Source organism: Sorex fumeus, unplaced genomic scaffold (genome assembly GCF_029834395.1).
Source record: "Sorex fumeus unplaced genomic scaffold, SorFum_2.1 ptg000126l, whole genome shotgun sequence".
Classification (NCBI taxonomy): domain Eukaryota; kingdom Metazoa; phylum Chordata; class Mammalia; order Eulipotyphla; family Soricidae; genus Sorex; species Sorex fumeus.
Window position 1 is genome coordinate 5,032,051 of NW_026606183.1, and position 13,237 is coordinate 5,045,287.

Below are 13,237 nucleotides of genomic sequence, written 5' to 3' on the forward strand. Positions count from 1 at the left end.
CACAGGAGTTACTCCTGGCTCATGCACTCAGGAATTACTCCTGGCAGTGCTCAGGGGACCATATGGGATGCTGGGAATTGAACCTGGGTCAGCCATATATAAGGCAAACATCCTACCTGCTGTGCTATCGCTCCAGTCCCGCAACTCTTCTTTTTAAAAATCACTGATAAATTTTTTTCTGTTTGCTCGTCTGTTTTGAGGCAGCAGGGCTCTGGGGATTCTCCTGGTTCTGTGCTCAGGAGTGTTTGGGAGACCAAACATGGTGCCAGGGACCGAGCCAGGGTCAACAATGCATAAGACAAGTGCCTTAACCCTTGATAACGACTGATCCAGCCCCTCAAAGATAAATTTAATCTTTTGTTGCCTCTACTTTTTTTTATTTTAAAAAAAAAATTTATTTTATTGAATCACCGTGTGATCAGGCATTCCAAAGCTGTTCATGATTAAGTTTCAGTCATACAGTGCTCCAGCACCCATCCCTCAAACACTGCAGAATTTCCCAGCATCTAGATTTTTAATCACACACAAAAAAACCTTCCTCCAAGCTATAAAACTATGCAAGTAATTTTTCTTTTATATCTATTTTCAACATTTAGATCTGATTCAATTAGAGTTCATTCTGATATATGTATGTGATACAGAGCCAACTTTACCCTTTCAGAGGAACTATCCATTCAACTGTCAGCATAATTCATACTAAAGGCATATTCTGTCTTGCTCTTCAAGCCCGTGTTCTCCCTTGAACACGGATCTCACTAACTTGCCTCTGTTTTCTTGCTTATGTCCACTCTGGAGAGGCCTGCATTCTCTTTCAAACAAATATATATATATATGTATATATACATATATATATATATAAAATCTCCCTTCACATCTTTCTAAATAAGTTTCAATTAAACTTCACAAAAAAATAAACTGAGATTTTTAAAAATAAAAGTGTATTTCCCCTTAAGGAAACAAGCAGACTCATTTATCTTATAGAAATTCCTACACATTCTCAAGTACATTCCTGGAATTTCATCCCATGAGATCTGTCAGTCTCATGAGGAACCAGTACAGTGATTTTAACTAAGGATGCTTTACAATGAAGTTCCACTGATAAAACTAGTTGTTCTCATTACTAGTTTGCCAAGGTTTTCATAACTATACTTTTTCACATAAGCAAACTCAGGGAAAAAAATAAACAGAAATTTTTAGTGCGGTGGTAATAAACTTATGTACTTCCTTCAAAGATCTGATATCTTTACAATACTGATTTACTCAACTTACTTTGTGACACTTGTTCAAGTCACTCAAAAACATTTAAAATTCTTCCTCAAAGATTCAGAGTATTTCTTTTTAGGTTCCAGGACAATGGCTCAAAGGGGTGGAGCATGTGCTTCTGATGTGACAGGCTGGATTCCATCCCCAACACCACATGGTCCCTGAGTACTGCAGAGTGTGTTCCAAAAATTTAACTTAAAAAAATTCTTCCCGCCTTTTCCCCTTGGAAGCAGCATTGTGACTGCCATCTTTCAGAGCCTACTGGACAGAGATATGAGCTTGCAGTGACAGGGCACACAGGGCCTCTCAGGATGGGGGACAGAACCAGCCCTTCTCCCCGCCCAGACAAGACCCGAGTTGCCGCCCACGAATGGCTCTTCCACTCCTGAACAGCCATAATCCCAGAGGCAAACAACCCAATCTTGGAACCCAGCGGCTTCTGGCAGAAATCCCTCTGAACAATACCAGAAATCCAAAATCATATGCTCTTCATTATCAGCAATAGAAAACAAATTGTCTAATGATGCCTTTTCAGTAGGTCTGATTGTTGGGGGGAAATTCCAAATAATAATAGTGGGTCTTCTGTAGAAAAATTGAATGTAATCAAAGTAAAGAGAGAGTAAAGTGAAAATCATCTGCCACACAGGCAGGGGGAGTGGTGGAATGGGGGACATATGGGGGTTTTTGCTGGTGGAACATGTGCACTGGTGAAGGGATGGGTATTTGATCATTGTATATCCGAGACTTAAACCTGAAAGCTTTGTAACTGTTCTCACGGTAATTCAATTAAAAAAAATTCTTTCCATTCTATAAAATAACTTAATAGGAGAGACACCCACGGATGGTAGACACAAGGGCCAGGAAGACTGCTCCATGTTTGGAAGCCTGCCTCATTAGCCAGGGAAGAAGGCAGCTGGAATACAGACGGGATCACTAAATCATTGATGGTTAGAGGAATCATTCAGGATGGTAGACGTGTGCTGAAAGCAGATAAAGGACCAAGCCTCTCAGTATCTATACTGCAAACCCTAACGCCCAAAAGTACAGAGAGAGTATGGGGAATACTGTCTGCCATAGGAGCAGGGAGGGCTAGGATGGGGGGAGGGGGGAGATATTGGTGGTGGAAAATGTGCACTGGTGGAGGGATGGGTATTCAATCATTGCATGACTGAAACTCAAAACATGAAAGCTATGTAACTATATCTCACGGTGATTTAATAAAAGAAAATGGGGAAAAAAATAAGCTATAGAGGCTGGAGCAATAGCACAGAGGGTAGGGCGTTTGCCAGGTCAACCCAGGTTCGATTCCCAGCATCCCATATGGTCCCCTGAGCACAGCCAGGGGTAATTCCTGAGCGCAGAGCCAGGAGTAACCCCTGTGCATTGCTGGGTGTGACCAAAAAAAAAAAAAGCTAAAAGCCAATATTAAGTAAAAAAAAAGTTCTTTCCATGCAAAATAATTATACAGGGGTGGAGCGAGGGAAACTGGGACATTGGTGGTGAGAAGTATACACTGGTAAAGGGATGGGTGCTGGAACATTGTATGATTGAAAACCAATCATGAGCAACTTTGTAGCTGTGTATCTCACAGTGATTCAATGAAATAAATAAATAGTTAAAAAAAATAGTTTCATGCACTTACCTTTATCTTTATTGAGGTATAATCAATTAACATTTTAAGAAGGTGTTAGTTCAGGTGCACAAAAAGATTCAAGATTTGTATATATTGTGAAATGATCAAGGCAGTAAATGGTTACCTTCTGTCACAGACATAGCTAGAAAAACTATTTTCTTATGATGAGAAATTTGAAGCGGTAGGGCGTTCGCCTTACAAGCGGCCAACATGGCCGACCCGAGTTCAATTCCTCCACCCCTCTCGGAGAGCCCGGCAAGCTACCGAGAGTATTCGATATGCCAGACACAGTAACAACAAAGTCTCCAATGGAGACGTTACTGGGCCCGCTCGAGCAAATCGACGATCAACAGGAGGGCCTTTACCTTACCTTTACCTTTACTGGCTCAACAACCTATAAATATGCAGTATAGGACCGTGATCTACATTACTGTGCTGCATATCACAAAACCAGGATCACTTTCCTCTCTATCTACCTTTTGATCCCGAACCCCATTCCATCCAGTTTCCCTCTTCTTGTCTCCTGGCAACCAACAACCTGTTCTCTGGAGAGCTAAGTTCGCTTTGTTGTTTTGTTTTTGTTTCATTCCACGTATAAGGGAGAACAAACAGCATTTGCCCCCAGAATACTATACCTTCTCTTTCTTCACATGATTCATAATCATGCCAAGATCTTCAACATCCACCACAGAATTTAGTCGCTGAAGGTCCTCAGTACTAGCCTCTTCCTCGCTGGAGCTCTCAACAGGCTCCTCCTGGAACATGATCAAAGTGGCAGAAATTCATTACTCAAAGTTGCAAACCATGTACCATTCCCGTCTTTCGGAAAAAAATGTGACTTCACTGGGGATGTGAGATATTTTAGAAGAAGAGAGGTGAGCAAACTATAATCCACAAGTACAGCCCTTATGTATGAGTAACAGCTGGCTTCTAATCAGAAACCAAAGAAGGTACCAGAATGATAGTATAGCAGGTAGGGCATTTACTTGCACAAAGACGACCCATATTTCATCCCTGGCACCACATACAGTCCCAACACCCCGCCAGGAGTGATCCCTGAGTACAGAGCCAGGAGTAAGTCCTGGGTACTGCCAAATGTGCCCCCAGCGCCCCCCCCCCCAAAAAAAAGACAATTAACTACTTGAATCCAGCAATTCAATGATTAGAGAAGAGATACCGAAGCCAATGAAACTGTTAGTTGGGACAAGGTAAGACTCGGTGTCCCCAGAGCATCAGACCGTGGCCCCTCATGCTCCACACCTCGCTATCCTGGCAATGAGGTCCGGCTCGAGGGGGGGTGCCTGGCTCTGCTTCCGGGGGGCCATGCCGATTAGACTCGCATGGACTATTCTTGCAGCGACCCCCACAGGCTTTCTTCTCTCCTTTCTGAAGCATCTGCAACCGGGAGATGAACTTGGTCTTCCAAGCTCCAAAGTCGGCTTCGATGCTGCCGTGTTTGCTCTTCACCACATCACAGTCACCCTCCCCTCGAGCCATCACACGGGAAGCCCCCAGCATCCAGAGCCACTTATCAACGTGCTTGCCAACCTGTGGGAAAAGGAGCTGGTGAGCGCCTGCTGGAACCCTCTGCCACAGAACCCTGCACGCAGCTTTGCACACTCTGTGCTCCAGGGCTCCAGAGCCCATCACAGGCCTAACAACGGCCGTGGATCTGCTCGGCAAACAACACCTGGGGCCCCCTATGCGTCAGCCCACCTCAAGCTAGTACATTCTGACAGTCGCCTACCTAAAACTTATTTTTTTTAAGAAAGGACAAATAACCCCTTTACCAAACTAAGGGTTTATACTAAAAGGGAATTTGAAAATAACTATACTACATCACACTCGGGAGCCAAGGACATGGGCCTAAGTGTATAGGACTCCGGAAGGGGATGGCCCTCAAGCACAACAGAGGTGTGGCTCCCACAACAACAGTAATGAAGAAACAAAATAAAAATAAGTCACAGTGACAATTAAAACAATTCACTAACAAAATGAGTATGTTCCAAAGCTCAAATGGGTCAAAGCCCAATGAATGACAAAATGCAAATAGAGTTCATTTGGAACAACTCTCCCAGAGCACTTTTATACTCTCAGAAATATTTCTGAACAAGTATGAGACGAATACTCAAAGACAATAGAAACAAGGGCCAAGAGGAGTGGTCTGTGGTTGGAAGCTTGTCACAAGTGGTGGCAGGAAAGGAGAGAGGCATGCACTTAAGACAGAAAAGGAACCACTATGATAATTAGAAATAATCACTCTCTGGACATGAACTGAGTGCTGGGGCTGGAACAAAAGCACAGAGAGTAGGGCATTTGCCTTGCATGCGGCAGACCTGGGTTCGATTCCCAGCATCCCATATGGTCCCCTGAGCACCACCACAGGAGTGATGCCTGAGTGCAGAGCCAGGAGTAACCCCTGAGCATCGCTGGATGTGACCCAAAAAGCATAAAAAATAAATAAATGAGTGCTGAAAGGAGGTAAAGTGATATTCATGATAACCTTTCAGTATCTGTACTAAAAACCACAACCCCGAGACAGAGAGAGAGAGAGAGAGAGAGAGAGAGATCTGGAGACATTTGGCTGGAAATGTGCACTGGTGGAGGGATGGGAGTTAGAAGATTGAAACCCAATCATGAACAACTAACTGTGTATCTCACGGTGATTCAATTAAAAAAAGTCGAGGGGGAAGGGGAGTATGTATTTGATGGCAACATAAAGCATCTAAACTAAGGCACAGGGGTTACCAGGGAGCACAGTCAGAGCTTAAAAATCCTGACAGGGATGTGGCTGAGTGGCGGGGAGCACCCACTCTGCCATGGAGTGGATTTTTTTTTTTTTTTTTTTTTGCGGGATGACACCATGCAGTGCTCAGGGTTTACTCCTGGCAGGACTCGGGGATCAGTAAGCCATATGCAAAGCAAAAATAAATAAATAAATAAATAAATACTTTCCTGCTCCACCATCTCTCCAGCCCAAATTATTTTTTTAATTAAAAGGAGAATTATAGAAATGAGTCAGCAAGAGAGGGACAAAGAAAGATTTCATTCATCTGGGGAACATAAAGTAATAAAATAGAAGACTAACACCCAAGAATAGCCAAAATAAGTACCAGGAGGTTCACTCCATGGCTTGTAGGCCAGCTGCACATTCTAGGGGAAAAGACAACTCAGATAGAAAAGGGAGCACCAAATAAAGGATGTTGGGAGGATCCTCCCAGGATGGGAGATGCATGCTGAAAGTAGACTGTAGACCGAGCATGATTGCCTCTTGGTGCCTCTTTTGCAAAACATAGCACCCAAAAGTAAGAGAGAACAAAAAGGAATGCCCTGCCACAAAGGCAGGGTGGGATGGAGGGGATGGGGGGTTGGGAGGGGTACTGGGATCAGTGGTGGTGGAGGATGGGCAGTGGTGGACGGATGGGTACTCGATCATTGTATAATTGAAATCCAAGCACAAAAATTTGTAAGTCTACAACTGTACCTCAAGGTGTTTCACTAATAAAAAAATAAATTCAAAAAAAAATGGAGAGACTTAAATGAATAAAATCCACATATATTTCACTGTCACTGTCACTGTCTTCCCGTTGTTCATCGATTTGCTCGAGCAGGCCCAGTAACGTCTCCATTGTGACAATTGTTACTCTGTTTGGCATAATGAATACATCACGGGTAGATCCACATATAATTCACAAGAAAAAAAAAAGGGGAATTATAGGAAAAGCTCAGCATATACCGCCTACCTCGTACCTACCTTGTTAAAGTGGCTCACATAGGCAGAATTTCCTAGGCCAAACACGGCGTATCTCAGACCCTTCAGGTAAGTTCTGCCAAATCGAAAATCACTGGATGCTTCCTCCAGCCATTTGCAGAACCACTCTGCGCTCTCAGGGGGGCGGCCGTCGGTGTATGTAGCAACCAGGAAGGCACAGACACTTTTACTGGTCACCTAGCCAAGAGAGAAGTATTCAAGTATTCTGAATATACATGATCTCAATGAAGAAAACCCTTTCTCAGACACTGACATTCAAAAGGGAGAGACACATAGGGGTCTCTCATAGGTGGAACTTACAGATACACAGCAGGGGAGCAACAAAGAGCCAAAGGAGAGACACACCCCTGAGCTGGTGAGGATTGAAAGAGCGGGGTGCGCGGGTCCTTGGGAGAGAGAGTGATGGCTGTGGTGTTGGCATCATGTGAAGAGTAAACCACAAACTCTCAGTCAGCAAAAATATGTTTTTAAAAATTAAAAAATAGATTGGAGGTGGTGGGAGGGATACTGGGATCATTTGTGGTGGCGAATGGGCACTGGTGGAGGGATGGGTACTCGATCATTGTATAACCGAAACCCAAGCATGAAAGTTTGTAAGTCTACAACTGTACTTCGTGGTGTTTCACTAATAAAAATTAAAAAATAAATAAATAAATAAATAAATAGATACTGGCATTTAGGACCAGGGGTCTGGTTCAAATACTCAAGCAAACGTGTTGGATATAGGAGGCCCTGTGCTCAATTCTGGCACCAAGCGGCACCCCAGTCACTACCTGTGATTCACAGGGGAATGGCCCCTAAAACAAAATTCTTGGTATTAGAATAATTATGAAATAATTATTAAAATATTATTTAAAACATTATTAAAATATTATAATAATCCCTAAGGTCAAAGGGTGTATACAGAAACAAAGCTCATTTCCAACAGTGAAAACTGTTCTGAGATCTAAGAAAATACTGAGTTTGCATCTCCTGTTCTCCGACTATAAACTCCTATTTCTCCACTCTGTCAGGTTGAAAATAAAATCCAAATCTCTCCAAAAGAAATACGAAAAGAGCTGGGGCGAGAGAGATGGAACAGTGGGTAAGGTGGTTGCCTTGTACAAAGCCTACCTGGCTTTAATCTCCTGAGCCCACCAGGAGTGATTTCTGAGCAGAACCAGGAGTAACCCATGAGCACTGCCAGATCTGGCCCAAAAGCAAACAAACAAAAAGTTATTGGTCTACACTTGACAATGTTTGTCAAGTTAGGAACAGGGAACTTCAAACCACCCACTTGGCCACCCCAGAACAGGTGCCTGAGAGACAGGCCCATTCCAGCTCCGAAGCAGAGCCCATCACATCTAACACTTCAGATTCACGGTAAAACTCACTCAAATGAAATTTCTCATAACAAAAAACTAGAAAGTGAGCTTCTATATGATCCCTCAATACCACTTCTCGGAATATATCCCGGGGATGCAAAAAAGCACAGTAGAAATGACATCTGTACCTATATGTTCATTGCAGCACTGTTCACAAGAGCCAAAATCTGGAAACAACCCAAGTGCCCTAGAACAGATGGCTGGTTAAAAAAACTTTGGTACATCTACACAATGAAATACTATGCAGCTGTCAGGAGAGATGAAATCATGAACGTTACTTATAAATGGATAGACATGGAGAGTATCATGCTAGTGAAATGAGTCAGAGAGGAACAAACATAAAAGGACTGCACTAAAAAAAAAAAAAAAAAACACTAAAAAAATTAAAAAAAAAAAAAAAAAAGGACTGCACTTATTTGTGGAGTATAAAACAACATGAGGCTGACTCCTAAGGATAGTAGATACATGGGACAGATAGATTACTCCATAGCTGGAAGCCTGCCTCATGAGCAATGGGGAGAAAGCACCTGGAATAGAGAAGGGATCACTAAGAAAATGATGGCTTGAGGAAACAGTCGGGATGGGAGATGTGTGCTGAAAGTAGATAAAAGACCAAACATAACCTCTCAGTGTCTGTACTGCAAACCATAATGACCAAAATATACAGAGAGTTTGGTGAATATTTTCTGCCATGGAGACAGGGAAGGGTGAGGAAAGGGGGGGGTAGGGCGGGTATACTGGAGATATTGGTGGTGGGGAATGTGCACTGGTGGAGGGACGGGTATTTGATAATTGTGTGATTGTAACCCAAACACGGAAGCTTGTAACTATCTCACGGTGATTCAATAAAATGTCACTTGATAACTTGACATCCCGTTACTCACTGATTTGCTCGAGCAGGCGCCAGTAATGTCTCCATTCGGCCCTGTGGCGTGCTAGTGTAGCCCAATGACATCTGCTCATTCTAGGAACACAAAGAGCCTCAAACCGATCATTCAGGGTCTTGACAAAGAAGTCTGACCATCTTGTAGAGGAGCGGCCATGCAATCTTCTGACATCCCATGGAATCTACTCAGTAACAACTCTAATACAGTGGTCGTCTCAAAATCTCATTACGTGTCCAGCCCATCTGATTTTCGACACCTTGGCAAACAAGACAGCATCCCTGATTCATAATCATCAACAGGGGTCAGAACTCCATATTCTTTCTCTCACTTGAGTGAAATGTGGTACTCCAAGCATAGCTCTTTCGATTCCTCTTTGGGAGACCTGAATAGTGTTCTCAACCTGTTTTCGTAGGGCCCAGGTCTCTGAGGCGTATGTTAATGCAGAAAGAACAGTGGAATCGAAGAGATGTGCCTGGAGCCAGAGGTTCTTCATCCTCTTAGCTATTTCTTAGACACTCCTGAAAGCATTCTAAGCCACTCTCTTCCTCCTGAGCAACTCAGGTGCCAGGTCATTCGTCATGTTGACTTCTCGACCTAGGCATACATAACTGTTGCATTCGGAGATGTTCGTTCCGTTGAGAGTGAATGGAACATCACGAACAATACTGTTTCTCATAAACATTGTCTTTGTGAGATTCAGCTGTAGATTCACCTTTCCACACTCATGGTCCTAGTAGGCCAGCATTGTGCCGTTTGGCTAATGTTTGGTGTTATTAGAACGATGTCATCAGCAAAGCGGAGGTGGTGTAGTTGCCGACCATCTATCTTCACTCCCATTCCTTCCCATTCCAGTCGTCGCATGACATCCTTGAGGGTGGCACTGAAGAGTTTTGGTGAAATGGTATCACCCTGCCGAACCCCTCTCTTGACCTAGATGATCACTTCTTTGTAGAATGGTAAGATCCTGGTAGTGAATCCGTAATACAGCTCACGGAGGATCCTGATGTATTGGGCTTGAATGCCCTGATTGGCTAGGGCTTCAATGACCGCTTCTGTCTCAACAGAATCAAAGGCCTTCTTTAAATCAATGAACGTTAGACAGAGCAGCATCTTGAACTCCCGAGAAATCTCAATGAACTTGGTTATTGTGTGGATATGGTCGATCGTGCTGAATCCTTTTCAGAACCCGGCTTGCTCGCATGGTTGTCCTTCATCTAGTGTTCTGCCAATCTTATTCAGGATGACTCGAGTGAAAAGCTTGTAGACAACAGAAAACAGGCAGATTGGGCAATAGTTGCCAATGGCATAGATGTCTCCCTTCTTGTACAGTAGTATACAGTCCTGCTGGTTTTCCACTGGGATAGAACCTTGCGTTCAGACAGGTAGCGTGTGAAGAGCCACGCCAGTGTATTGATGAGTACTGATGGCAGGTTCTTCAGGTATTCGGGTCTGACCTTGTCTGAGCCAGGTGCTGTTTGCTTCTTTACTGATGAAATGGCGTGTCGAATTTCAGAAGGGAGAACATTGAGAATGACAATCCATCCGCAGAATTTGGTATGTGGGCAGGTGGACGTGGCTAACAAAGAGATCCGAGTAGAAGCCATGAAAAATATTCTCCATTGCCCTTCTGGAAGATGTGATAGATCCATCAGGACGTCGGAGGGCAGTCATCTTGGTCTTGTAGTTGGCAAAGAACAGACAGGCATTGCAAATACTTTTCCCAGCTTCTGCCGCATCTGCCAGCACTGCTGCTCTTCTCTCTTTGAGGTCCTTTATCGCTTCTCTACACTGCTTTGCGAGCTCGGACGTTCGCTTGTGGTTGCCTGAGGCTTGCACCAAGCCACGTTGGCAAATGAGTCCAAGAGTTTTCGAAGACAGGCGTCTTGTTGTGGGTATCGCTCTCTCGGCTCTCCTCGCACAACCATGGAGGTGCTGAACCAGTCAATCATATTCTTTGTCAAAGTTGTCAACGACAGCATCTTCCCATGTTGCTGCAATAGTGCCAAAGAGCTCCCAGTTGGTGGTCGTTCTGGGAGTACTTTTCTTAAACTTTGCAGCCCTTTCTCCCTGCTCCCTGAAGTAGAATTATGCACTAAGGAGACAGTGGTCCGATCCCATTTGGAATTTTGGGACAACAGGGACATCGGTCAGGAAAAACCATCAATTGAATATGATGTGGTCAATTTCATTGTGGAACCGGCCACCAGGAGACTCCCATGTCCAATGTTTAGATTCAGCCTTCCAGAACTGTGAGTTACCATGGATGGTCTTGGTTGACATGATGAACTCAGTCTCTCACCCTGTTCGTTCTATTCTAGGCCATGGGTCCCGATCTGGAGTTCTTCGACTAATCTTCTCAGTCTTATCTTGGCATTAAAATCACCGATAATGATCTTGTAGAAGGTGTGGTCTTCTTTATAGAACTTCTCCAGCTCCATGTAGAACTTCTCAATTTCTCCTTCATCATAACTGGAGGTTGGTGCATAGACAACGAAGATAGAAATTGCCAGCAGTGAGCCACATATATTCAAGTGTAATCATCCAATTCGGGTTGTTAAGCTTTCAAATGAATCAATGCTCATGGCCAAGTTCGTGTTGACAAGGACACCGACACCACCGATGCCTCTTTTATCGTATGTTCCGAGGAACAGTTCTTCTCCAGTGTCAAAAACGGCGTGATGTGATTGATGCCTTCTCATCTCAGTCAGACCAATGATGTCGTACTTGATCTTTTGCGCTTGTACCATCAGACCCTCAATGGATGCATCTGATGCCAGCATACGTGCATTAAAAATACAGATAGTCATTTTCATCCTTCTCCGTTTTGGCAGCTTAATTCAGCCTTGAGATTTTATCAGCCTCTCCTTCCTCATCCTTCTTAATGCTGCCGTATTGGTGGCTCTTTCAGGGTCAGGGGAATGAGACCCATTGTATTTACTGGTTTTGGCATATCGAATACACCACGGATAGCTTGCCAGGCTCTGCCATGCGGGCAGGATATTCTCGGTAGCTTGTCAGGCTCGCCAAGAGGGATAGAAGCTTTTAGGACAGCCTCTAATTGCCCTTGCAGATATTCCTATGGTTCAAACCATATTTGAACCCCATCAAATATGGTACGGTAATCTTGGAAGATGGGTATTAAATGTCCGGAAAGCATCCTGGAGCATGGTGGCGGCTGGGTAATTGAGGTAGTATTTTTTTTTAAATAAAATTTAAAAAAAAAGAAAGAAAGAAATCTTTCATAACAGAAATTAGCTGTGCTCTGAACCTATGAATCCTACATTGTATACAACCTATGTATCCAGAGAGAAGAGCTGATTATGTTTGAGAGTTTTGATTGGAGGGAGAAAGAGGACAATCACCAACCTCTTCCACAAGATGATCATCAGGGTCATATTCTTTCAGATTAATAATTGTCACTGGCAAGTCTAGGGAAGTAACCTCTTCAGCAAGAACTGTTGCAAATCCCTGATTGGAAAAAAAAAAAATCAAGTAAAATTTTCAATAAATAAGCCAAATGTAGTCTTTGTTTTTCTCTGCTGGCAAAGGAACAAGGTTTCTTATCAAAACCTTTTCTAATAAATGACATTTATCATCCTAAGCACAAAAAAAGCACTGTTCACTTTGGCCATTTTTCTCAAGCATCGTCATAAAGATTATTTACTCCAAGATTTTACCTGTGGGGTAAATGTGAATTAGCTTTATATTCCCGCTTAACCCCCAACAACAATAACAAAATCTAAATGTACCTTAAAAAAAGAGGAAAACTCTCCTCAATCATATGCTCATCTAATCTTTGATAAAGGTGCAAGTAATGTGAAGTGGAGTAAGGAAAGCCTCTTTAATAAATTGTGTTGGCATCACTGGACGGCTACATGCAAAAAAATAGGCTCAGAACTCTGCCTAACACCATGTACAAAAGTAAGATCAAAATGGATTAAAGACCTCAACATCAGACCAGAAACCATAAGGTACATTGAAGATAAAGTTGGCAAAACTCTCCATGACATTGAAGCTAATGGTATCTTCAAAGATGCCACGCCACTGGCCGAGCAAGTGAAAACAGAGATAGATAAATGGGACTATCTTAAACTAAGAAGCTTCTGCACCTCCAAAGAAACAGTGACCAAAATACAAAGACAGTCTACAGAATGGGAAAGGATATTCACCGAATACACATCTGACAAGGGGTTGATATCCAGGATATACAAAATACTGGTTAAACTCCACAAGAAGAAAACATCCAACCCCATCCAAAAATGGGGCAATGAAATGAACAGAAACTTTCTCAAAGAAGAAATCCGAATGGCAAAAAAGC

The 13,237-nt window shown here is 43.2% G+C and overlaps 1 protein-coding gene across 2 annotated transcripts in view; it reads right to left on the reverse strand.

The window, feature by feature from the left end:
• Positions 1-13,237, reverse strand: part of LOC130044980 (S-adenosyl-L-methionine-dependent tRNA 4-demethylwyosine synthase TYW1-like) — a 238,123-nt gene that overhangs the window by 214,173 nt on the left and 10,713 nt on the right. The window contains exons 4-7 of one of the 2 annotated variants that reach the window (XM_056137665.1): positions 12,286-12,387; positions 6,651-6,845; positions 4,157-4,444; positions 3,532-3,651 (exon numbers count right to left, since the gene is read on the reverse strand). In XM_056137665.1, the coding sequence (XP_055993640.1) occupies positions 3,532-3,651; positions 4,157-4,444; positions 6,651-6,845; positions 12,286-12,387 (705 nt within the window). The remainder of the gene's footprint in view (positions 1-3,531; positions 3,652-4,156; positions 4,445-6,650; positions 6,846-12,285; positions 12,388-13,237) is intronic. The other variant, XM_056137666.1, reaches the window with a different exon arrangement.